Source organism: Heterocephalus glaber, unplaced genomic scaffold, assembly GCF_053883595.1.
Source record: "Heterocephalus glaber isolate CG9 unplaced genomic scaffold, H.glaber_assembly_v1.0 deba00001673, whole genome shotgun sequence".
Lineage (NCBI taxonomy): Eukaryota > Metazoa > Chordata > Mammalia > Rodentia > Bathyergidae > Heterocephalus > Heterocephalus glaber.
Genome location: NW_028258410.1, coordinates 8,760,679 through 8,784,202, shown reverse-complemented (window position 1 = coordinate 8,784,202; position 23,524 = coordinate 8,760,679). Strand labels below are relative to the sequence as shown.

Sequence of the window (23,524 nt, the reverse complement as noted above, 5' to 3'; positions counted from 1 at the left end):
CCGAGCGTGTCGGAGTCAGTCCCTGCCTTCCGCATATGCGCGGTGGGGGGGCCGCAGGCGCGGCCGTCCCCGCCCCGGAAGCAGTCGGATGCCCCGGAAGTGCTGACTCGGAGGAGCCGGTGGGGGTCGGCGGGGTTCAGGCTGTGGGCAGGCCGGGGGTCGGGGTTGTGGGAGCCCTCGAGGTCGCGGCGGACTTGGCTCTGAGCCTCCGGCGCGATGGGAGCGCTCCCCTGAGAACTGCCCCTGTGGGAGGCGCAGCTCGGCGGTGAGCGAGGTCCGTTCTGGCCTCCGGCAGGGCCCGTTCTCCGAACGCGGGCCCCTGGATTGGGCCGAAGGAGCCGGATTTGCCATCGGGTTTCCTTTTCCGTTTCTGAGGCTGTGACGCTGCGGACTCTGGTTCCTACGGATCTTCTGATGGGACGAAAGGATCTTATTTTGGCGATGTCATGGAAAACGCTTTCTTAAGGGAGAGGACCCCGTGTCAGAGGGACAGGAGGACTCAGTTCTGTCACGTGCACGTTCATCTCAGCAGCTCTGTGTCTGCAAAGGGAACACATCAAAAGCTGAGGGGCAAGCCAGGTCTGGTGGCGCACACCCACGATCCCAGCCCGCTGGGAGGTTGAGGCAGGCTGATCCCAAGTTCGAGTACCCCTTGGGCAATTTAGCGAGATCTTGTTTGTTTAAAAAAACCCCACAAAATCCTGCTGGAGATGTAGCTTAGTGCAAAGGTCCTGTGTTCAGTCCCCCGTAGGAGCAGAAAATTAGTTCCTGGAAAAGACCGTGCCTTAGTTCCCTTGGAAAGTCTGTGGATGCTCGGCTCAGTGTGAAGATTCCTGTTGTAAATGCATTGCCAGAGGACACTGACTGTCTGGGAAAGTGACAGTCTCCCTGAGTCGGCCTCCATTGCTTTTTTTTTTTTTTTTTTTTTTTGGTACCGGGGATCGAACTCAGGACCTTGTGCTTGTGAGGCAGGCACCGGAACCACTGAGCTAAATCCCCGGCCCCTCCATTGCTTTGTAGGGGGATTAAAGGGGGGAGGGGGCACCAGTGGCACCGCACCTGCCTCGAAAGCTCAAGATCCTGAGTTCGATCTCCAGTACTAAAAAAAAAAGGGGGTCGAGAAGCAGACAGGACACTGATAGGGAAGTGGCCATGCTAGCGCTTTGGCCTGAAGCTTATAGCAGTGCAGTTGCCTCTACCCCTGAACACCCAAGGCTTAAGGGAGGGTGTAGTCACTGGAACCAAAAGAGGCCTGGGGGAAAGCTGCTCTTGCTGCAGATGTGACTTTCAGTCAGGTGACTTCACTGGGACAGGAAGATGTCCTCTCTCCAGTCTGCCAAAGCATAAGGTCGCAGGAAGTCCGTCAAGTGGAACAGACTGAGACAGCCAGGGTTGTTGTAAGGAATACATTTAAAAGTCTATATACAGTTTAAAGAAGGTTCCTGGCAATAACTTCTGTGGGTCAGTAGACATGGCCTAACATTTTCGAGAACAACAGTGACAGTGTCCAAAGGGAGGCTCTTTCCATTTGATGAGCCCCTTCCCTGGCGTTTGTCAAAGCCTTGTCCTGTAACCATAAAAGGTCTAATTCTCTGGCCGACTCTGGATCCTGGGCTTTCATCACAATCTTGTGTTTTGTTTTATGCCAAACTGGGCCCGGCAAATGGCTTCTGTTAAGAACAAGGTGCACTCACTTTTCTTGGTTCCCTCTACATAGTATAGATAGGTGCTGTCCATGGGGCTTTGTGTGAAATGTTCTCATCCGTGCTGCCCTGTGCGGCATCCATAGGCCACATGTGGCTGAAACCCAGAATGAGGCCTGTGGGACTGAGGAACTGAGTTTTTACATTTTACTTAATGTCAATTAAGTTTAATAGCCCGGTGTGGCTGGTGATTATACAGTGCAAGAATAGCCTTATTAGAAGAGGAATAAAGACCATCAACCAGTGGTACAGAGCAGTGCTGAATTTGTTCCCTTGCCAGGAGAGAACCGTGCTACTCAGTGGGCCTCTCCACACAGATGAAAGGTAGAAAGGAGGAAGTGTGCCAAGCGAGGCCAGTTCAGAGTTCAGCGCTCTGGGTGGCTTTGGGTTGATCCCCTTCTCTTACCAGTGTTGCAGGTTTTACCTCCCCAGCGTGGGTGAGGCCTGTTTCCCGGCAGTCCAGAGCAGATACCACTTTCCTGCAGGTGTAGCTGCCTGTGCTTCTGTGGAGGAGCCTCGGGGCTTTTTCCCTTAACCACCTACGTTCACGTTCACACTCCACCTTGGTAAGCCATTTCACCTCTGCTTGTTTTCTCATTGGTAAAGTATGTACTTTTTTCACAGAATTTTTATAAGGACAAAAAGAGTTAATCCCTGAAAAACACTTAAAACAGTATTTTGGAAGTAGGGAGGTAGAAGTCTTGAATGTTTATTGTTGTTTATTTCTAGGTACTTTCTTTCTTTCTTTCTTTCTTTCTTTCTTTCTTTATTTTGGTACCAGGGATCGAACTCGGGACCTTGAGCTTGTGTGGCAGGGGCCAGAACCGCTGAGCTAAATCCCCGACCCTCTAGGTACTTTTTAAATTTGGTACTCCTATAAATGAAATTGCTTGCTTAATTTCTAATTGTTTGCTGCTAGTATTTAAGAATACAATTAATTTTTTAAATTTTACTTTGTAACCTGCAACCTTACCAAGTTATTAATTCTAATTGTTGCTTTAGATTTCCCTGGGGTTTTCCATGGAATCAATCATCTTTTCTGCAGATAAGGACAGTATTATTCCTCCCTTTTTACTTCCTTTATTGCAGTGTCTAAAAGGACCAGATTGCCGGGTGTGGTGGCACCCCCTAAAATCACAGCAGTCCAGAGGCTGAGGTTGGAGAATCACTGCAAGTTCGAGGCCAGCCTAGGCAACACAGTGAGTTCAAGGCCAGCCTTAACAATTAATGTAGTGAGGCTTTGTCTCAAAAAAACCAAATAAATAAATAAATAATAAAAGGACCCAATTGCATAGAAGGGAAGTGGGCATCCTTGCCTTTTTCTCAGGTGTGATGTTAGCTGTAGGCCCCACACACCCTTTATGGGGTTCGAGGGGAGAGAGTCCTCTTCCTAGTTTGCCCATGTGCTTTATTTTCCTAGTCCTGAGTGGGTGTTGAAGTGGTCACAGTAAGGTGAAGGGTCTTGGTTGGGTTCTGACTGCTAAAGAAGCCTTGTGTTCCTGGGATGACCGCAGGGTGTGGTGTATGCTCCTCTCTGTGCTGCTGGATTTGGTGAGTGATATTTGTCAGGATTTTTGCGTCTGTACTCATGAGGAATATCGCTCTGCGATTTTTTTTTTTTTTTTTTTTTTTGTAAAGTCAAGGTTTATGCTGGAGTTGCAGTGGCCTCAAAACTTGTGTTGGATAGTGATCTTACTTTATCTGGTTCCTAAAAAAGTGTAAGATTGCTTTTTTTGGGTAATATTTGATGGACTTTACCAAGAAAACAATCTGAGTCTGGAATTTTTTTAAATAAATTTTATTGGTACATTTTAGGTGTACAATATAATGATATTCATTGTTGGAAATTTGCACCTTTACATAGTCTCTCTTGGTTCTTATTTTTTCCCCAATCCCCTGCCCTCCCTTCAACCCCTCCATCCCTCCCTATTTGCAAAGACTTTGTTTCCATTTTTTCCTTTTCTCATATTAATTCCATTCCCTTCTTTCCTTTCCCCTACCCCTCCCACTTCCCCTTCCCCTTTGCCCCTTTTCTTCCTATTTCACATTATCTATTATACCTTTTAGCCCTTATTTACACTTTCAGTTTCTCATACTAGAGAAACTATTCAGTATTTACACATGTGTGTCCTATTTATTTCACATAAGAGTATCGCCTCAATGTGCATCCATTTAACTATAAATGTCTCTAATTTCTCATTTTTTATGGCTGAGTGGTACTTTTATTTTATTTTTTAAAAACACATTTTCTTTATCCAGTCTCCAGTAGGTGGGCAGTTGGGCTGCCTCAGAGTTTTAGCTATTACAAACTATGCTGCTGTGAACATGGGTGCACATATATCGCTATGGTATGATTCTTTTAATTCTTTGGGGAAGATACCCAGCAGGGGAATAGCTGGGTCAAATGAGACTTCCACTCCTAGTTCTTTGAGGTATCTCCATACTGATTTCCATAGTGGTTGCACCAGTGGACACTCCCACCAGCAGTGGAGCAGTGTTCCTCTTTCCCCACAGCCCTGCCAGCATTTGTTATTTTAGTTGATTTCATGATAGCAGCCATTCTTTATAGGGTGAGGTGGAATCTCAGCGTTGTTTTCATTTGTGTCTCTCGAATGACCAGTGATGTTGAACATTTTTTCATATGTTTATTTGCTGTTTCTACTTCTTTGTCTGAGAAATGTTTGTTCATTTCAGATGCCCATTTTTGGATTGGGTCTTTAAATTTGGGAGGTCTGGTTTTTTTAAGTTCTTTATAGATTCTAGATAGTAGACCTTTGTCTGAGGAACAACAAGTGAAAAATTTTTCCCACATTGAGGGTTGTCTCTTCACACTGTTGGTGGTTTCTCTTGCTGTGCAGAAGCTTTTTAATAAGAAGAGAGCTCATTGGTGATTGTTTGTGCTAGTTTACAGACAACTGAGGTTTTGTTCATAAAAATCTTTTCCTACACCAATGTCTTCAAGAGTTCTACCTAACTTCTGTTCCAGCCGGTTCAGCATTTCTGTTTTAATATTTAGATCTTTAATCCATTTCGATTTTATTTTAGTGCATGGTGAGAGATATAGGTCTAGTTTTAATCTTTGGCAAGTTGAAACCCAATTTTTCTGTGCAAGCGGAAGGACCCGAGTTCCATCCCTGGTACACACACACAAAAAAGAAAGAAACCCAATTTTTCCAGCACCATTTATTAAAGAGGCTATCTTTCCTCCAGTGAGGGTGTTTGACTCCTTTGTCAAAGATGAGGTGGCTGAGTGTGTCTGGAGATGTTTCAGCATCTTCTAATCTGTTCCACTGGTCCTCAGGTCTGTTTCTTGCCAGTACCATGCTGTTTTTATCACAGTAGCTTTGTAGTATAGTTTCAAGTTGGAGGTTGTCATACCCCCTGCCATGTCTCTGTTACCCACAGTTGCTTTTGCTGTTCTAGGTCTCTTGTTCCAAATGAATTTTTGGATTGTTTTCTCAAGGTCCGTGGAGTATGCTGCTGGAATTTCAATTGGGATTGCATTGAATCTATATAGCAGTTTTGGAAGTATGGCCATTTTCACTGTGTTGATCCTTCCTACCCAGGAGCAGAGGATGTTTTTCTATTTTCTGATACCATCTTCAATCTCTCTTTTCAGAGTGCTACAGTTTTCAGAGAAGAGGTCTTTGATTTCTTTCGTTAGGTTGATTCCTAGGTATTTCAGTTTTTTGGCTGCTATTGTGAAAGGAATTGTTTCCCTAATTTCTCTGTCAGTGAGTCTGTTGTTCATGTAGAGGAAAGCTGCTGATTTTTATGTGTTGACCTTTTATCCAACTACTTTACTGAATTTGGTTATTAAGTCTAGAAGACTTTTGGTGGAGTTCTTGGGGTCTTCTATACAGAGTATCATGTAATCTGCAAATAATGACAGTTTGACTTCTTCATTTCCTATCTTTATTCCTTTTATTTCTTTCTCTTGTCTAATTGCTGTGGCTAATGTTTCCAAGACTATATTGAACAAGAGCAGTGATAGTGGACATCCCTGTCTTGTTCCTGATTTTAGTGTGAAGGATTTCAGTTTTTGACCATTTAGTATGATATTGGCTGTTGGTTTTTCATAGACGGCTTTTATTAGATTGAGGTAGAGACTGTCTATTCCAATTTTTTGTAGGATTTTTATCATAAATGTGTGTTGGATTTTGTCAAATGCTTTTTCTGCATCTATTGAGATGATCATGTGGTTTTTGTCCATGGCTCTATTGATACAGTGTATTACATTTATTGATTTGCATATGTTGAACCATCCCTGCATCCCTGGGAGGAATCCCACTTGGTCAGGGTGTATGATCTTCTTGATGATCTTCTGCATTCTGTTTGCCAGTATCTTATTAAAGATTTTCATTAGTGAGATTGGTCTATAGTTCTCTTTTTCAGTTGGGTCTTTCTCTGCTTTGGGGATCAAGGTGATGCTTGCTTCCAGGTATCAATTCGGGAGTATTTCTTTCCTTTCAATTTCACTGAAGAGTTTAAACAGTAGTGGCAATAGTTCCTCTCTAAATGTCTTGTAGAATTCAGCAGTGAAGCCATCAGGACTTGGGCTTTTCTTAGTTGGTAAGTTTTTAATTATGTTTTCAATTTCATTGATTGATATTGGGTTGTTTAGAATTTTTAGATCTTCTTTGTTCAACTTTGGTAATTCACACTTATCTAGGAATCTGTCCATTTCTTCTGTGTTGTCCATCTTATTGGCGTATAGGTTCTCGAAGTAGATATTGATGATCCTCTAGATTTCTTCTGGGTCTGTTGTAATTTTATCCTTTTCATTCCTAATTGCATGGATTTGGGCCTTTTCTTTCCTTTTTCTGATAAGGTTGGCTAAGGGTTTGTCAATTTTGTTGATTCTTTCAAAGAACTAACTCTTGGCTTCGTTGATTTTTTTTGGTATCATTCTCTTAGTCTCCATTGCATTGATTTCTTCTCTGATCTTTATAATTTCCTCCCTTGCATGAGCTTTGAGTTTGTCCTGCTCTTCTTTTTCTAGAAGCTTGAGGTTCAGCATCAGGTTGTTTAATTTGGCTCGCTCTGTTTTCCTAATACGAGTATTCACTGCTGTGAATTTCCCTCGTAAGACTGCTTTCACTGTGTCCTATAAATTCCAATATGTTGTATTGCCATTGTCATTTAATTGAAGGCACTGTCTGATTTCTTCTTCAATTTCCTCTGTGACCCATTGGTTAATTCAGAAGTGTGTTGTTCAGTTTCCAAGCCCAAATTCTTGGGCTTTCTTTTGCTATTGATCTCCAATTTCATCACACTATGGTCTGATAATATACAGGGGATAACTTCCATTCCTTTGCACTTACTTAAACATGTTCTATGAGCAAGTATGTGGTCTGTTTTGGACAACAACCCATGTGCAGCTGAAAAGAATGTGTATTCTGATTTTGTGGGGTGGAACACTCTGTAAACATCTATTAAGTTCTTTTTTTCAAGAGTTTGAGTTCTAGTATTCCATTGCTTATTTTTTGTCTAGTTGATCTATCTATTTGTGACAGTGGGGCATTGAGGTCCCCCACTACTGTTGTGTTAGTGCTTATTTGATTTTTCATGTCCATTAGTATTTTTTTTTAATAGTTGGGCACACTAGTATTTGGTGCATATATGTTTATGATTATCATCTCATCCTCTTGGATTGTTCCCTTTACAAGGATGTAGTGTCCTTCTTTGTCTCTCTTAATCAGTGTTGGTTTGAAATCCACTTGATCTGCAAAGAGAATAGCTACTCCTGGTTTTTTTCGGGTTCCTGTCATATGGAGTATTGTTTTCCACCCTTTCTCTTTCAGTCTATGAGTTTCTTTTTTAATTGTGTTTCTTGTATGCAGCATATTGTTGGATCTTGCTTCTTGACCCATTCTGCCAGTCTGTTTCTTTTGATTGGTGAATTGAGACCATTAACATTGATGGTTATAACTGATACGTATTGACTTATGATTGTCATGACTTTTTCTGTTTGTTGGACTCTCCCCCTTTGCGTTTAATTTGTCACGCCCAATGGATTCATTCTGCTGTGCTTCCTGGGGTTGTGATCCTCGTTGTCTTTTCCTAGGATATCGTCTAAAATTTTTTGGAGTGCTAGTTTGGTATTCATGAAGTTCCTGAGGTGCTCTTTGTCATGAAAGTATCTTATTTCTCCATAAATTTTGAAAGATAGTTTTGCAGGGTACATCAATCTGGGATGGAGGCTGTTTTCCTTTAGATCTTGAAATATGTCACTCCAAGCTCTTCTTGCCTGGAGGGTTTGCACTGAGAAGTCTGCTGTGATTCTGATGGGCTTTCCTTAGTATGTGATTTGTTTCTTTTCTCTAATTGCTTGTACAATTTTGTTCTTCTGTTGGATTTCTGGAATCTTAACTGTTGTATGCCTATGTGTAGATTTTTTTTTATCAAGGCTAGTTGGAGTCCTATATGCCTCACTTATCTGTATGTCAAGTTGTTTTCCCCTGCTTGGGAAGTTTTCTGCCATCACTTCTATGACTAGTTTCTGAGTCTGGAATTTTGTTTTGAGAATGTTCTTTTCTAGCAAATCCAGTTTTGTTAGTAGATACCGGAGCTGTTGCTTTATTCTTTTTTGGATTTTCTTTTTTCTTTTTTTTCTTTTTTTTTGGTGCTGTGACAAGGTCTTTCTATGTCATCGAGGCTGGCCTTGAACTCACTATGTAGTCCAGGCTGGCCTCAAACTCATGGTGATTCTCCTGCCTCAGCCTCCCAAGTGCTGGGATTACAGGCATGCACCACCACACCCAGCAGTTGGTTTATTCTTGTGTTTATTTGGTAAGTTGCATCTTTCAAGATACGTGTCCTTTTCATGTATATTGCTGAGTTTGTCCCAAATTGTAAATAAAGAGCAAAATAAACGTTAGATAATGCGAAGTATGGAGATCGATCGATCTTTCTCAGATGGGAAGGGGTCAAAAGATGGAAGGAGAAAAAGGATGGAAGGAAAAAAGGATGGAAGGAGGAGGAGGGAGAGAGGGAAACAGGATTGGAAAAAGGGTCAAGATGTGTTATCTACACATGCCAACTCCACACAAGCAGCGTAAACGCTACTACTACAAACACTTATTAAGGAGAATGTTTAAAAACTGTTGAGTTTGGGGCCTGGAGTTAGATCAGTGGTTCCGCCACCTGCCTCACAAGAGCAAGGTCCCGAGTTCAATCCCCAGTACCAAAAAAGAAATTGAGTTTTTAAGAACACAGCATAAAAAGAATATAGGAATAGCTTTGCCACTTTTCTGTAGCTCTAAAGCCATTCTAGATGAGGTTTATTTTTAAAATATTTTCGCTGCCTCGGACAGGGTTGTTCGGTAGAGGGGAGCCCCTACTGGACAAGGATATGAGGTGAGACTTGTGACTGTGGGTGGGACACTGGACGAATAAGGAGAGGATGGAGAGTGGACCTCTGGGCTCCTAGAGGCCAGGACAGGAGGGGGTGTTAGAGTGATCTTGTAGTGCTGGATTGGACACACTGGTCTGAACTCAAGTTTCTAACAGGTGTTGATATATGTGAATGCAGATAGAAGTCGACCTAGCTATACGTGTAAATGATGTGTCTCATGGAAGTACAGACCTGTGTGTAGTCTCCAGCCCTATTCGCCCCAATCTGGGAACAGCAGCTCCTCAATAGCAATGAGGAGGCCCAGCGTCCAGACTTAGATTCCAGATGCCATTCTCCATTAAAAGGAGTCAGGCTCCTTTAGGTGCAGCCAATTTCAGGATGGGGTAGGGACAGGATGGGTGAGTCTCGGATACTTGTGCAGGAAGGTGCTCAGATTGGTGGCATGTGTCAAAAGGACATGAAGCCTCACAGTGGTCTCCACTGGCCAAATTAGGAACAATTTAAGCCTTAAATGATAGTTGGCTAGACTAGGAAAACATGAGTACATAAAAATGAGTACATTGATGGTTTAATGAGGAGCAGGATAAACAGGATACCCACACATATTCATAGTGCCTCCCCACTAGATACTGATTACTCCAGGGAGACACCACACCACCCCGGGGCTGCTGCTCAGTGCCAGCAGTGACAGGCAGCCAGGGACAAGCCCAACTGCTGGAGGTGGCAGAGAGGCAGCAAGACCTGTCTGGACATCTCATCAGGTCAGGCCAGCAGGAGGGCGTTCTGTGGACAGCTGCCTGTAGCCTTCCAGGGCCAAGGGCACAGGGGTCGCATGGCTAAGGGTTGCTCCAGCGCGGGAAACATGAGATCAGGGTGTGCACCTCCCATGGAGGACACGCCGGGACAGTGACTACCCAAGGCCACTCTGAGGAAAGGCTGGTGGCGCGGGCTGCTGTGCAGGGCCTTTCTGTAGGCGCCCTTGTCCTGGGAGACAGGAAGTGTCCCGGTGGCAAGGCATTAGACGTGCTCTTCTCCCCTGCTTCTGAAACCCTGGTGCCTCATGCAGAGAGCAGGACCATTGGCTGCCATGCTGTGGAACAGCGGGCATGAAGACAGTGTTCCCTGGAGAGAGGTAGGGGTGTGCACAGTGGGTGGCACCCAGCAGGGGCTTCTAGGGAAGGACAGACTCTGTGTCCTCTCCTAGTGTGTTTACCTGTCCTGGCTTTGTGGCAATTTGCTAAACAGCACACAGACATTTACACCCCCTGAGGAATGTGTAGAGCTGCATGGATTTCCTGTACAGTGCCCCTAGAATGGGAGCTCTGGGAGTAGTGAAGGCAGAGGACTGTCCTCCCCTTGCAGGCAGGGTCAGCGTCTTCCTCACCTTCCCAGAAGATGCACAGTGCCAGGAGCAGTAAGAAGCAGCTCACACTGAGCATGACCCTGGGCTCCCACCACTGCTGCTGCTGCCATCTGTGCCCACCCACAGCCCTGCTGACACTGCCTATGTAGGTATCCCTCCATTCAAGTCAGTTCTCACACTGGCCCATTGAATGGGAACCCACATGTTAAGTGCTCAGTCATGAAAAACTGTCCTCACCTCAGATGAAGTGTCAAGGAGCGGGTCCCTGGGTCCCCACACCTCTGCTGAAGAGGCAGCACCTGATGTTTGCTGGTTTGTTGTAAAACACACTGCAAAGGCCGCCAGAAGCAGAAGGTGGAGAGGTGTACCAGGCAAGGGCTAGAGGGTCTCTGGGCCACTTCCATGCCCGTGGAGTGGAGTGTAAGGCCTCCGAGCACCTGGAAGCTCTCCACGGGCTTTCAGGCTTTGCAGAGGCTTCATCACGCAGAACCACTGACTGTGGCTCCATCTCCAGCCCGTCCCCCACTGGAAGATGGGAGGTAAAAATTCCAAACTTCCTGCCCTGGTCTTTCTGGGTGGGGTGACCAGCCCAACCCTAAAGCTGTACACCTCATTAGAGCAGAAGTCTCTTGTCACGCAGGAAATTCCAAGGGTCTTGGTGGCTGTGGGTCAGACACTTCTATCACTCCCATCTCTCAGGAAATTACAAGGGTTTGAGCTCTGTGAGGAACTGGGGGCAGAGACCAGATAGATGTTGCTTATCCTGTCAGGATGACAGCCAGCCTCTGCTGCTGTGGGTCCATGTGCCTCGGCTCAGCTCGTCCTCACCAACCTTCCGAGTGAGGAGGCTGAGGCAGCAGGTGCATGACCTTCCCCAGATCACCCTGAGATGAGCATCAGGGGTGGGGTTTGTTTCCAGTGCCTGGCTGCTTAGCCGCTGCACACCATGCTTAGTATTTTCATATTGCCGTTTATACAGTATGAGCTGCAGAAGATAATACAATAACATCTGAACAGATGGGCCTTTGCACTTTGAAGAAGTTTGGACTTGAGGTTTAGATTGCCTTTTAATATTTTCATTGAGCAGATTCTTGATGTTCCCCCAGAAAGGTATATCTAGTGCTACTGGAGATTGAATGGTTTAAATCTGCTGTATACAGACCCTGACCCACACACGCCTGTAATCCCAGCACTCGGGAGCCCGAGGCAGGAAGATCACCACAAGCTTGAGGCCAGCCTGGGCTACTTACTGAGTTCAAGGACAGCCTGAACTACAAAGCAAGGCCTTGACTCAAAAAATAAACAAAAAAACAGATCCTAGGGCCGGGGATTTAGCTCAGTGGTTCCGCTGCCTGCCTCGCAAGCACAAGGTCCTGAGTTTGATGCCCCGTACTGAAAAAAAAAAAACAAACCAGATCCTGCCCCAAGTCCCAAATATACTGATGCATGCCAGAGGGCATCATGAGCCTCAGGGTGGAGAAAGTTGGATTCATCAGGTTTGTTTGTGTAGGACACTTCTTCAGCTTCAGTTTGATGCTCAGGTTTAGCCCACATGCTTTATTTTGCCCTTGACTTTTTTAGGGGCCATGGTGCCTGTGAGGCTCTTCTCAGCAAGCTCTTGGACCAGGTTGGAGGGAGTGATGGGGGCTCCATCCACATGGGCTGGCCTCCCGCTCGGCAGGCTCCTTCCACAGCAGGCTCCACCCAGGCCACTCTCCACGGGCTGTGCAGACTGCACCAAGCATCAGAAACCCCCCGGAAAGAAGCTGCTGTCTGAGAAGAAACTGGTAAGATTCTCAGCCTGGAGTAACCCTCCTCAAGCTCCCCGGGGGGCGGCAGCACTTTGTGCTGGGGCCTTCTGTTTATCTGCTGTTTGCTTATCCTGATTGTGTTACTCAAGGGACCTGTGGAGCCTCTTAAAAGGGGCCTTCCTGCCATCGCCAGGGGCAGCGGCAGCCCCAGGAGGGCCAGGGTGGCTGTGTGCTCCCTGGGCTGGGCGAGGGCCAGGCTGCTCGCTTGTCACTGCATAGTGGACTTTACTTTGTGTGTTTCTTTAACGTCTGTAAACATGCAGAACCTCTGCGTGAGGGCAGAGTAGACCTTTGATGTTACAGCCTCGCAAGTTTTCTTGTTCTGTTTACTAACACCTTCTGTTTACACCGTGAATGGTCTTTGACTAAATTCAAGAAAACATGCATTTATCACTTGGTTAATTTCCCCAGAGTATGCTCCAGGTGAGCATTCTGAAGGCAGACAGAATTTGGGTTGAAAAAGCACTTTGGTAGCCAGGATGCAGAGCACGTGACTGCCTCTTCCCCAGATCAGACTGGAACCTAAGCTTTATATTCGGTACAGCTCTCACCACTTGTGCTTTTTCCATCAGGCGGATCCTAGTTTTGTCGGGGTGTAGTGAAATTACACACTGAGCCTTTGAAATCGTAATTCGTGGTCTTTCCATGTGGTGGTGCCAAAGAATCCTAACATAATTTTTTATTTTCATTTTTTAAAAATCTCTGTTTATGGCCCATAGAATGGAAATATGCCTCTCCCAAGTCCTGACAAGGGCTGTGGGGGGCTGTCAGGCCCGGGGGTCATGCCCACCCACACAACCTGCAGAAAACAGGTCTCCACAGATGCAGTGCATGGACTGTACCTGCAGCCAGGTAGCTGACCTTGTGGGATGAGGTGATGTCTGCTCACTATTAACCTAGTTAGCTGGTTATTCAGATTCTCTGCATGGTATGCAGATAGGGCCCTCGTGTAGGCAGGACCAGAAGGTACCTTGTCCAGAGCTAAAACCTGATGGGAGGGCCAGGGATTTAGCTAAGTGGTTCCGCCACCTGCCTCAAAAGCACAAGGTCCCGAGTTTGATCCCCGGTACCAAAAAAAAAAGAAATCCTGGTGGTTGTCCAAGAAGAACTACCTCTCCTCATTACATCCTGCTGAACTAGAATTTTCCATAGCAAAGACCTGTTGTCACACAATGTGTCTCTGTTTGAGAGAAGCTAGAAAGGCACTTTGTTCAAAAATATTTCTTAAACAGGCTGCATTCTCCTTAGGTTAGAAAGGCCAAGTTCTTTTTTGAAGTGTGTGGTTTTTTTAATGTAATAGCTTTAATAAATTGAGATATAATTCATATACCACAGTAGTCTTTTAAAGGGTACCTTAGTAGTTTTTGTTTTTTTACTGTTTTATTATACGTGTTGCAGTACATAATGATTACATCTGTCATGGGGAGTTGGTGCATAGACATAATGCATCTTAATTGAAGTGTGCTTTCCCCACTGTCCACCCTTTACATCTGCGTTGGTTCACCTCAGCTTGCTAATTCCTGTGACCTGTGGGAACTGGTTTTTATCTTTGGATTTTAGGAGAGATTAGTAATTGTCTAGCTTTAATCAGTTAAGGCATACTGTATGTCAAGTGGGCGTTTGGTCTCCTTGGAAGGGTTTTGGAGTGTTGCTAACACTGTGGTGTGCCTTGTGTTCTCTGTAGAAAAAGCATTTTGTGGACCATCGCAGAGTGCTTGTCCGTGGAGGAAGTGGAGGCTCGGGCATGAGCTGTTTCCACAGCGAGCCCCGAAAGGAGTTCGGAGGCCCCGATGGCGGGGATGGTGGCAGTGGTGGCCACGTCGTCCTGAGAGGTACGTGGCCTGGGAGCAGCTGGGGGAGCGGCCCTTTCATCTCTGGAGTAGCAGTTCTGCCTTCTCATCCTTACGTGCTTTTGCATTAAAAACTTGATGTGTAGATATCATTTTTATAAATTATGTGACAATGCAGCAATTTTAAATGGGTTTTGGGAGTTTTAATTTCAGGAACACAAAGCATTTCCTTCAGCAGTCTAACATGACAGTAAGTGTCAGAAGATAAAATCCGTATTACAGTCTCAGTAAGTGCTGAAAACAGCGTTGACTACATTCAGCTCATGTTTACCATAGATGTTTAGTAGGTCAGGAGCAGAAACAGTCACAGAAAATAAACGATAGCTTTTTCTTAGTTGATGAGTGCATTATGATTAATTTCAGTGATTTTCAGAGATGGCAATGTTTTTGAAGGAAAATATGAACTCGGCTTTTTAAAAATCATATTTCTGGGCCGGGGATTTAGCTCAGTGGTTTTATCGCCTGCTGCACAAGCACAAGGACCCAAGTTCAATCCCCAGTACCAAAAAAACATATTTCTAGTCAGTTTCTCCAGTTTCATTCTATGTGTCCCATTCTATGCGTTTTCCTGCTTTTGTTTGGAGGTGCTTTCTGGGGATTGAACTCAGGTCCTTTTTACTGCTATATCACCTTTGGGTTGTTTTTTTTTTGTTGTTTTTTAAGTTTTGCGACGGTCTCACTAAGTAGCCCAGGCTGAGCCTTCCTGCCTCAGCCTCCCAGAGTGCTGGGATTACAGCCATGTACCACTACATTCAGCTTTTTAAGGTTCTTAAACTGGACAAAAGAATATTACCCATAGTGCTGGTTCTGTCTTAACACAAAGGAATGTGAAGGTTCTTGCTCTTCCTCTAGTTGACCCAAAAGTCAAGTCCCTGTCGTCAGTCCTGTCCCACTATCAGGGCTTCAGTGGAGAAGATGGCGGCAGGAAAAACTGCTCCGGACGAGGTGGCGCTGTCCTCTACATCCAGGTAAGCCAAAGCCACTGGAGCTGGTGGAGAGTGGTTCCATCCCTTGGAGCGAAACCCCATGCAGGGCCTGCACTGGTGCTGTGCCACATGTGTCCGGCCTGGTGAAGACTGGAGTGATTGCCTCAGAAGTGGCCCACGAGCACACACCCCGTCCCACCTCTGGCCGCACTGGCCCAGGTCCCTGGGAGGTGTCTCCTCCATGAGCTCTTAGGGGCTGGCCACTGGATGTCTGAAGGGTGTGCCCAGCCCCATTCCACCCCTGGAGAGCCTGGCTCTTTTCTTGGTGCATGGTGGCCATGAAGGGAGGGCCTTGGCAGTGCCCCATCCTGCTTCCCCTTCACTTGTTGAAGAACATAACTGAACACCATGCTGCCTTTCAGGTCCCCATGGGCACCTTGGTGAAGGAGGGAAGTGAAATCATGGCTGACCTGAGCCGACCAGGCGACGAGTACATTGCGGCACTGGGGGGTGCAGGAGGGAAAGGCAACCGCTTTTTCCTGGCCAACGACAACCGCGCCCCCGTGACTTGCACCCCTGGAGAGCTGGGTCAGGAGCGTGTTCTCCACCTGGAGCTCAAGACGGTGGCCCACGCCGGGATGGTGGGTGCCCTGTGGTGGGACACACTCCAGGCTTTGCAGCCCAGCTTGTCCCATCAGCGTGCTGCCGACGTGTGAGCTCCCTCATCCAGCCCAGTGTCCCCCACCTCAGCCAGCTGTAGGCTGCAGCCATGAAGTCTTCTGTGGGCTCAGCTACCTCCTGTGCTTTTTCTTCCAGGTTGGGTTCCCCAATGCTGGGAAGTCCTCCCTCCTCCGAGCCATTTCCAATGCAAAGCCCGCTGTGGCGTCCTACCCGTTCACCACCCTAAATCCCCACGTAGGCATTGTGCACTATGCCGGCCACCAGCAAGTAGCAGGTGGGTTTAGACAGTCCAGGTGATTCAGGAAGATGGTTATGTAACTCCTAAATTTAGCTTCCTATTTTAATTGTTACGTTGTTTTTCCTAATTGAGACAGTTTTAGTAAGTCTGTTCTCTAGCAAAATTAGGATTCTACCCTTCAGGAATCTGTTAGTTTCGGTTGAGAAATGTGAGTTAGAATTTCCAACCTGAGGAGAGGTTTCCTTCTCACTGCATTTATTTCCTTTCCTCTATGGGAACTCAGCAGCATCAGTCGTGTAGACAACATGTGATCCTAAAAGCTTTCCGTGTACCATTTTGAGAGAAGAAAACTTTTTTCCAGCAGATAATGTACCCATTAAAAATAGTAAGCCTGCTGGCAAGGTTATTTGTATAGCACTTTATGTTTGCAAAGTACTCTATAATGAATTCTATCGGTAATCAAATTATTAATAGAGTACAGGAAGCCATTTTTCCCTCTTTTGAATCATGTTTAAAGCCAGAAAGACAGGAATCTGTTCAGTATTCCTCATTAGATTGATCCATCATCGTTCCTGTCACCCAAATATTTCAGAACAGTTTGCAAATCTGAAGGCTGAGGTGCCTCATGTCAGTTGGCCTGCTGAGTCAGTAGGGTAAATGATGGCTTTGGTTTTGGGTGTTCCTTGAAAGGAAAATCTTAGAAGGCAAGGAGTCTGGCCCCAGAGGGGGCTCCTGGTTTCCCCTCCCAGCCCGAGGTTAGAAATTGTGGTGCCGGGGTCAGCTGTGACACATGTGCTTTTGTCCCCTATAGTGGCAGACATCCCAGGGATCATCCGAGGTGCCCACCAGAACAGGGGCCTGGGGCTCAGCTTCCTCAGGCACATCGAACGCTGCCTCTTCCTCTTGTTCGTGGTGGACCTTTCCGTCCCAGAGCCATGGACTCAGTTTGAGCATTTAAAATATGAACTGGAGAAGTACAAAGAAGGCCTGTCTGAGAAGCCCCATGCGATTGTTGCAAATAAGATTGATCTGCCACAGGCCAGAGCCATTCTACCCCAGCTCCGGGCCCAGCTGGGACAGGAGGTCATCGCCCTGTCAGCCCTGACTGGGGAGAACCTGGAGCAACTGCTGCTCCACCTGAAAGTCCTCTACGATGCCTACATGGAGGCTGAGCTGGGGAAGGGCTGCCAGCCACTTAGGTGGTAGCGTGGCACAGCAGCAGTGGCCCGAGGCAGGAGGCTGGCACAAGGCCCTCCAGATGCTGCACAAGCAAGCCAGGCTGTAAAACGGGTGGCTGTTAATGTGTAAGAGAACATGCTTGTCAGTGTTCAAGAGTTGGTGCTTCTGTCTTCCCTGCCAACTTGGGGTTCCTCTACTAAGGTGCCCCTCAGCCTAGGACTCCATGGGTGGCAGAACTCTGTGCCACCTGACACCGGTTTGCTCCCCAGAGCTTTTCCCACTGATGTGCCGAGGCTGACTCACTTGTGCTAATTAACACCCCTAATTAGGAGGAGGATCGCACTGCTGGGGAGCTCTGCAGAGCCGCATGGCCAGCGGCCGGCTTCTGTGCACAGTGGCGCAGTAACAAGGGCAGCCCTCTGGGGTCCACAGGGACTCCATGGTGCTCTCTGCTGCATGAGACATCTCGGGGTACAGCTACCAGCCATCCGAGGGGAGCGGTGTGGTCTAGTTCCTTCCCTGTCACTCCCAGAACACTATGCTCTGTTCAGTGGGAGCTGAACACCAAGGCAGACTCGGCTTCACGACTGAATGCACCCAATATCCGACCTAGGCATGAGCAGGTTCTGGCTCATCTTCAGAATGCACAAGCAAGTTGTTAACTAAAGGTGACGCGAGCTGTGAATTGCCAGCATTGTTCCCCATAGGTGGCCGCAGCGCATAGCAAGAGAATGGCAGGAGACATGTCCCTGGTGGGGTAGGCTGAACTTCCACTCAGCCCTGCTTGTTAGAAGCCCTTGCCCTCGGCTAGGTGGTCACCAAGACATAGCTGGGACTAATGCTAGCCACCTTCAGGTCGGACTGCAGCCGAGAGAGCCATGGTTGCTCCTGTAGGTGGTGTGCCCTGGAAAGAGACTTCCTTCCATGATGAGGCCACGTCCTTGCCCCAGGCTCCTCACCAGCTGGACTGCCTGCCCTGCAGACCCCAGTGCCTCTGCCGTGTTCCTGAGTGAAATGGTGGGGACAGAAGGAAGCAGAGGAGGGGCCTTCAGCCCTTTGGGGAAGACACCAGCCACAGGGTTGCCCACAGGGGTCCCAGACAGGTGACACTGCTAGGCACAGCTAGGGTAGACATCCTTTCTGTATTTTGGGGTTCAGCTACCTCAAATAATAAGCCAGCGCTTCAGCTTTCAGGAGCAATTCGGTTTTGATCTAACATCAAATCTGCAACCAGAACACGAGGTCCTTTCACTGGAGGGTTTATTTTAATGTCTTATAATTTCAAAGGTCCTCGTGTCCTAGAAGCCAGGGATGGGTCTTACATCTATTTGCTTTCTCTTTCAGGTCACCATAAAGGGTTTTGTAGAGTCAGCCCAGGCCTGAGAGCGTTAATTATCCATGGCTTTCATCTTGTGCTGGGCCCTGAGCATTCCAGGGAGGGGAGCCCTCGCCCATCCTCCCTGCACGCACCTCAGAGACCTGAGTCAGGGCTCGCTCCTCAGAGTGGAGGTTGTGTCCTGGGACCCACAGCTGGCTTTTGCTGGAACTTCACCATCAGACATCCCAGGTGTTGCCCAGACTTCCCTGCCTGCAGAAAGCCCCACCCACTGCGAGTCACCAGGGCTGTGCGGTTGGCCCTCCCTGATGCTCTGCCCTGGAGGAAGGCAGAGCTAGACTTGGTCTCCCCACGGTTACCTGCTCCCATCTGGTTTATCGATCACAGCGTTTTGCCAGTCTTGTTTTTAGATTGCGCTGTAACTCATACACAGTAGTTACTCTAGAGTGTGCTGTTGAGGGCATGTTAGAAGGCTGAGGGTTGTGTGACAGAACATTCCATTCCCTAAAAGAAACCTGTCCCCACTTCCCCTTGTCCCACCCTTGGTAGTCCATCTGCTGCCCCTCCAGGCTCTTCCCGCCGTGGCTGTCTGTGCCGAGGCCTCAGGTGCGTACCCCACCATTCTTGAGGCCACCACTGTCCTCCCAGGTCAGAAGAGAGCCTCCGGTGCACACGGGGCCTGAGCTTGCGTTTGGTCAGGCAGGGCTTTTTTCTGGTGCTCCGACCTGACCCCAAGACAGTGCCAGCAGGTACTGTGGGATGAGCAGCTGAACAGTGACGCTGGATGCATGTAGTAAGTGGTACTGGAAGACCGAGAAGCAGCAGTGCCCTTGCACACACATGCACACAACACATGCACACCCAGGCCATTTCCACAAGGCTAACCTGGAACCATCTGGGCTGCCCTTGGTCACTTGGGGACATTGCTGGCATCCTGGTGTCTGCTAGGCAGCCTCACGCCAGCCCCCAGAGCTGTGTTTCAGGGCCTTGTCAGGAGCGTGTGTCTGCTCTGCTGTTCCCCAGTTTCCTCTGTGCTTCTCACTGACCTTGATGTCCGTCCCCACCGACTGGAGCCAGTCCCCCGGTGCACAGCAGCACCCCATCCCTCTGCGTCCTCGAAGGCTCTGGGCTTGCGGAGCCAGCGGTGGCCAGGTACCCTCCTGGGATGCATCCTCAGCCATGGGCTCTGGCTTACCCATGCTGGGGCTCTCATATGGATGCCTCCCCTCAACTGCCACAATCCTCACCCTCTGCGGGGTCCATGTGAGGGTCTGTCGTGAGCAGCAGTCTGGCTACTCCTTGACCTTTGTGGGAGCAGGTCTGAAGATAGAGGCCTAAGCTTCAGGGTGGAAAAGGTCACTAAACGCCCTGATTTTCAGCCCTGCTCCACCCTTTGGCCTGGTGCTCTCATTCCTGAGCTCCAAGCTCCAGCTCCTGCGGGACTTGAGGGTACGTGAGGAAGGAGCCCCACTCAGCTTGTGCTCCCAGCCACCACTGGGTCTGTCCTCTGCTCTCCTTCTGTCTGTGTGTGTAGAGGCTCCCTCCTACCAAACTCCTTTCTCTCACCCTTAGCAAATACAAGCCGTGTGGGCGGCCAGTTGTCTTGATGGCACATAGCCTCCATTCTTGGCTGCTCGCCCGCCTCCCGCCCTCCCGTGCAGGCTGCCCTTGGCCTGCCCTGACCCAGTGGGGCCACCTAGACTCCAGGGCCTCTTGGCACCCACTGCTCTCCTGGCCCACAGCATCCAGCACGTGGCCCCACCTGGGCTGGCCTGGCCTGGCATGGAGGGGCCTGGCTGAGGCAGGGTCACCCAAGAGGCCTCATGGGGCAAAGACAGTGTCCAGCATGAAGCCACAGAAGCATTCTCCCGGGGCTGGAGCTCAGGAGGCTGGGATCAGTGACAGCACCACACTCCTCTCCAGGCCCTGGGGAAAGGGCCCTCCTGCCTCCTTGCTTCCAGTGGCCTGGTGTCCTTTGGTTTGTGGCCACTTCACTCTCCCCAGCATCCATCTTCACATGGCCTCGTGTGTCCCTCTGTCCTTAAGGATGCCAGCCCTTGGACCTAGGGCCCTGGTTAGGACTTAGGGTCATATGCCCTCCTCTTGAGATCCTTAACTGACGAGGCTGAATCCTGAAGCTCTGGATGAGTGTGAATCCAGGCTATTTTTCAGCCCAGGACATCATCCCTTCTGATCTGGAGGCTGCGCGCACTTTATAAAGTCCCTGATGCGCTGGGCTGGCGTCCTTACATCTGCACGACCTCCCTGTCCTCGACACACCCACTCCACCTCAGAACCAGCCCAAACTTGGCCCTGCCCTGATGCTCTCAGTGGCCACCCTGAGTAGCCAGCAGGTCCCCTCTGCCCTCTTACTGGACAGGGCCAAGTGCTCAAGGCATTGTCTTGCCCATTTCTGCTGCTCTGCCCGCTGGTCCCTGGCCACACTGAGGATGCCCCAGGCCACGACCTCTTGTTGCCAGTTCCTTGACAACCAATGAAATGGGTGGGGCAAAGACCACCCACCTGGGCCAGCACAGCACATGGCCACTCACACAGGTCCCTCCCAGAGCCAAGGGCCTTGCTGGTGCTGTGCACAATGCCTAGGATGGCGCTAGCAGCCAGGTTCGGGCAAAGAGAACACGCACCTGAGGAAAGCTGTCTTAAATATCCTCATGTCGGTACGTGCTGAGGCGTGGACAGCAGGGATGGTCAGGTCCATGCAGAGGGGCACAAGAAGAGTAAGCTCTGTGCATGCCAGGTGCCAGGTGAGCAGAAAGGCCCCCCAGTTGCCCATGGTGCTGCTGTCCATGGAGCTCCCTTGAAGTGGGTGGGCATGGTGGAGGTGATGCTGTGGCCAGGCAAGGGCAGTGGGAGGGGTCCGCCGAGGGCTGTCCCCAGTGCACACACGTGAAAAACGTCAGTGTTGAGCTGGGGCAGAGCACAGTGGCAGAGCACTTGCCCAGTGTGCAAGAGTCCCTGGGTTCCATCTGCAGCACTGCAGAAAAAAATTTAAAAAACAATTCAGTGTTTAAAGGATGACAAGCTCTAAAGAGAAGATGAAAATTCCCGAGGTGGACAGAGTGACAGGTGCACAACAATGGGGATGTGCTTAATGCTGCTGAGCTGCCCACTTAAAAATAGCTTCATGGAGCTGGGAGGCTGAGGCAGGGGCCCCACTCAGCTTGTGCTCCCAGCCATCACCGGGTGGATTCCAAGTTCAAGCCCAGCCTGGGCAACTTGGCGATTTAATGAGACCTTTTCTCAAAAAAAAATTTTTAAAGGCCTGGGATGCAGTTCAGTGAGAAGACCCTGGGTTAAATCCCCAATATTGAAAAAAAAAAAAAAAGGCAATTTTTATGTTGTGTATATTTGACCACAATAATGTTAGCCAAACACATACATGGCAGGCCCACAAGCACAATGTGGGATGGGGAAGGAGCAGGTCTGTGTCTGGCTCCAGCCGTGACCCTTCAGCTCCCCACAGCTCTGCCCGGGGCTCACTGGGAAGGGGACATGGGGTCTGAACTGCCCCATCCGCAGCACGCAAGTCTGCAGCATTAGCAGGAGCTCGCCCGCTAACCATGGCCTGGATGCGCCTTGGAAGGACGACCACAGCGCCCGGGGCTCCGTCCTCAGACCGGCACTTTTTACTAAGCAAGTGCTGTGCTGCTGAGCCACGTTGGAGCCCCCACTTGGCGCCTTGGCCAGTACTCACTGAGGCACTGAGCCCCCAGGCCAAATGGTGTGCAGCCTGCCCACCCTTGGCAGGAGGCCTCCGTGGGAAGGTCTGTCCTGGGTTAGGGCTGCAGTTTCCCAGCCAGCAGCTCCACTGCGGCCGAGGACGCCCCTGGCTGGGACACGGCCGGCCGCTGTCAGGACCGCCTGCTCACCACGCACCAGGGGCGGTGTGTTGCCACTTCTGAGGTCAGCCATGCTGTTGTGAGGAAAGTACAGGAGAGCAGAGAGGACCCTCGGCCTGCCTGGTGTGCAGCGAGCCAGGTGACCTCCTGCACATAGCCTAAGGGCCTCTCCTTGTGGGGTGCGAGCCCCAGGGGAAAAATGCAAAATACCAGAAGGCACCTGTGAGTCCGGCTTTCCCAGGCCCCAGGTAACCCCCAAGGGACAGGACCAGGCGGCAGGAAGCTGCAGCTCCACCACTGTGCCTGTTCTGCTGTGCTGGGGCCAACTGGGGAGAGGGGTGAGATCTGCTCAGATCCAGGCAACCATGTGGGTTTCCTCATCTGCAGCAGGGTAGAAGGCCCAGGGACCGCAGAGGTGTGGGACACATTTGCTCCCTAGCCTGGGTCCTTACACACGCTCACTTCCGCCACCTGAACTCGGGCAGGACAGGGCCGGGGCCCGGAGCCTCGGGAATCACCGGGACCCAGTCACTGAAGACACATATCCAACCTCATGGTCAGGGCCTGGGTCCCCTCCAGGTTGGGCAGGGACATGCCCCCAGGGGCAGAGGTGGAAGCTTTTCCCACTGGGAGCAACTCCAGCAAGCCAGGCATGGGTTGGGAGGCACCCACTGCCCAGCCTGGGCTCTGGCAGCCCACCTGCGCGCTGCCCACCTGCCTGCCCACCATCCTACTGTGGGGCCAGAAAGGTTCCCTCGAGCACCTGGCCAAGCAGGTCCCTCGGACAGCCCACAGCTGGCAAAGGCTGGGAGCCTCGTGGTGGAGGGGCACGGGAAAGTCCATCACCCCACCCCAGAGCGCGTGCTCTAACAGCTCACTCTGCAGGGACGGCCGATGGCCCCTTCCGGCCCACTGCCCTCTGTGTGGAATGTGGACGGCACAACCACAGCCTCTCCCAGACAGGACATCATCCCGCCAGGACCAACGAGGAATGGCGGAGCGCACGGGTGATTGAAACGTCATCCAGAGGGCCCAGTCCTGGTCCCAGGAAATAGCTGTGTGGCCCCCAGGTCCCCATGGCCTGGTGGCACCCTCAGAGCTGCTGGCCCACCAGAGGTGTCAGTCCAGGAGCTCAGACCAAGGGGCTCTGGGCTCTCAGCTGGACAAATCCAGCACCCTTGGTAAGGTCAATGTCTGGCTCAGTCAAAGCACATAGCAGG

At 49.4% G+C, this 23,524-nt stretch overlaps 1 protein-coding gene across 14 annotated transcripts; it reads left to right on the top strand.

The window, feature by feature from the left end:
• The first annotated feature begins 99 nt into the window (after window positions 1-99).
• Mtg2 (mitochondrial ribosome associated GTPase 2) lies at window positions 100-17,261 on the top strand. Of its 14 annotated transcripts, none has more exons than XM_087197803.1 (10): window positions 100-579; window positions 2,113-2,269; window positions 2,433-2,555; window positions 2,793-2,902; window positions 12,005-12,210; window positions 13,919-14,066; window positions 14,937-15,052; window positions 15,433-15,651; window positions 15,827-15,965; window positions 16,741-17,261. In XM_087197803.1, exons 5-10 carry the CDS (start codon window positions 12,010-12,012, stop codon window positions 17,133-17,135), a joined length of 1,218 nt encoding a protein of 405 aa, XP_087053929.1. In that variant the 5' UTR covers window positions 100-579; window positions 2,113-2,269; window positions 2,433-2,555; window positions 2,793-2,902; window positions 12,005-12,009; the 3' UTR covers window positions 17,136-17,261. The 14 variants fall into 14 exon arrangements, with proteins under 14 accessions (XP_087053929.1, XP_021110865.1, XP_087053932.1 ...); XM_087197806.1 differs by having other exon boundaries at window positions 113-579; window positions 2,189-2,269; window positions 2,485-2,555; XM_087197805.1 differs by having other exon boundaries at window positions 113-579; window positions 2,189-2,269.
• The last annotated feature ends 6,263 nt before the right edge of the window (window positions 17,262-23,524 follow it).

Bases quoted from the DNA above. Each gene is read 5' to 3' on its own strand.
- Mtg2 (XM_087197803.1), top strand. From the start codon at position 12,010: ATGGTGCCTGTGAGGCTCTTCTCAGCAAGCTCTTGGACCAGGTTGGAG. The intron at 12,211-13,918 runs GTAAGATTCTCA...TGTTCTCTGTAG, and splicing joins TGCTGTCTGAGAAGAAACTG to AAAAAGCATTTTGTGGACCA. The intron at 15,966-16,740 runs GTGGGTTTAGAC...TGTCCCCTATAG, and splicing joins CGGCCACCAGCAAGTAGCAG to TGGCAGACATCCCAGGGATC.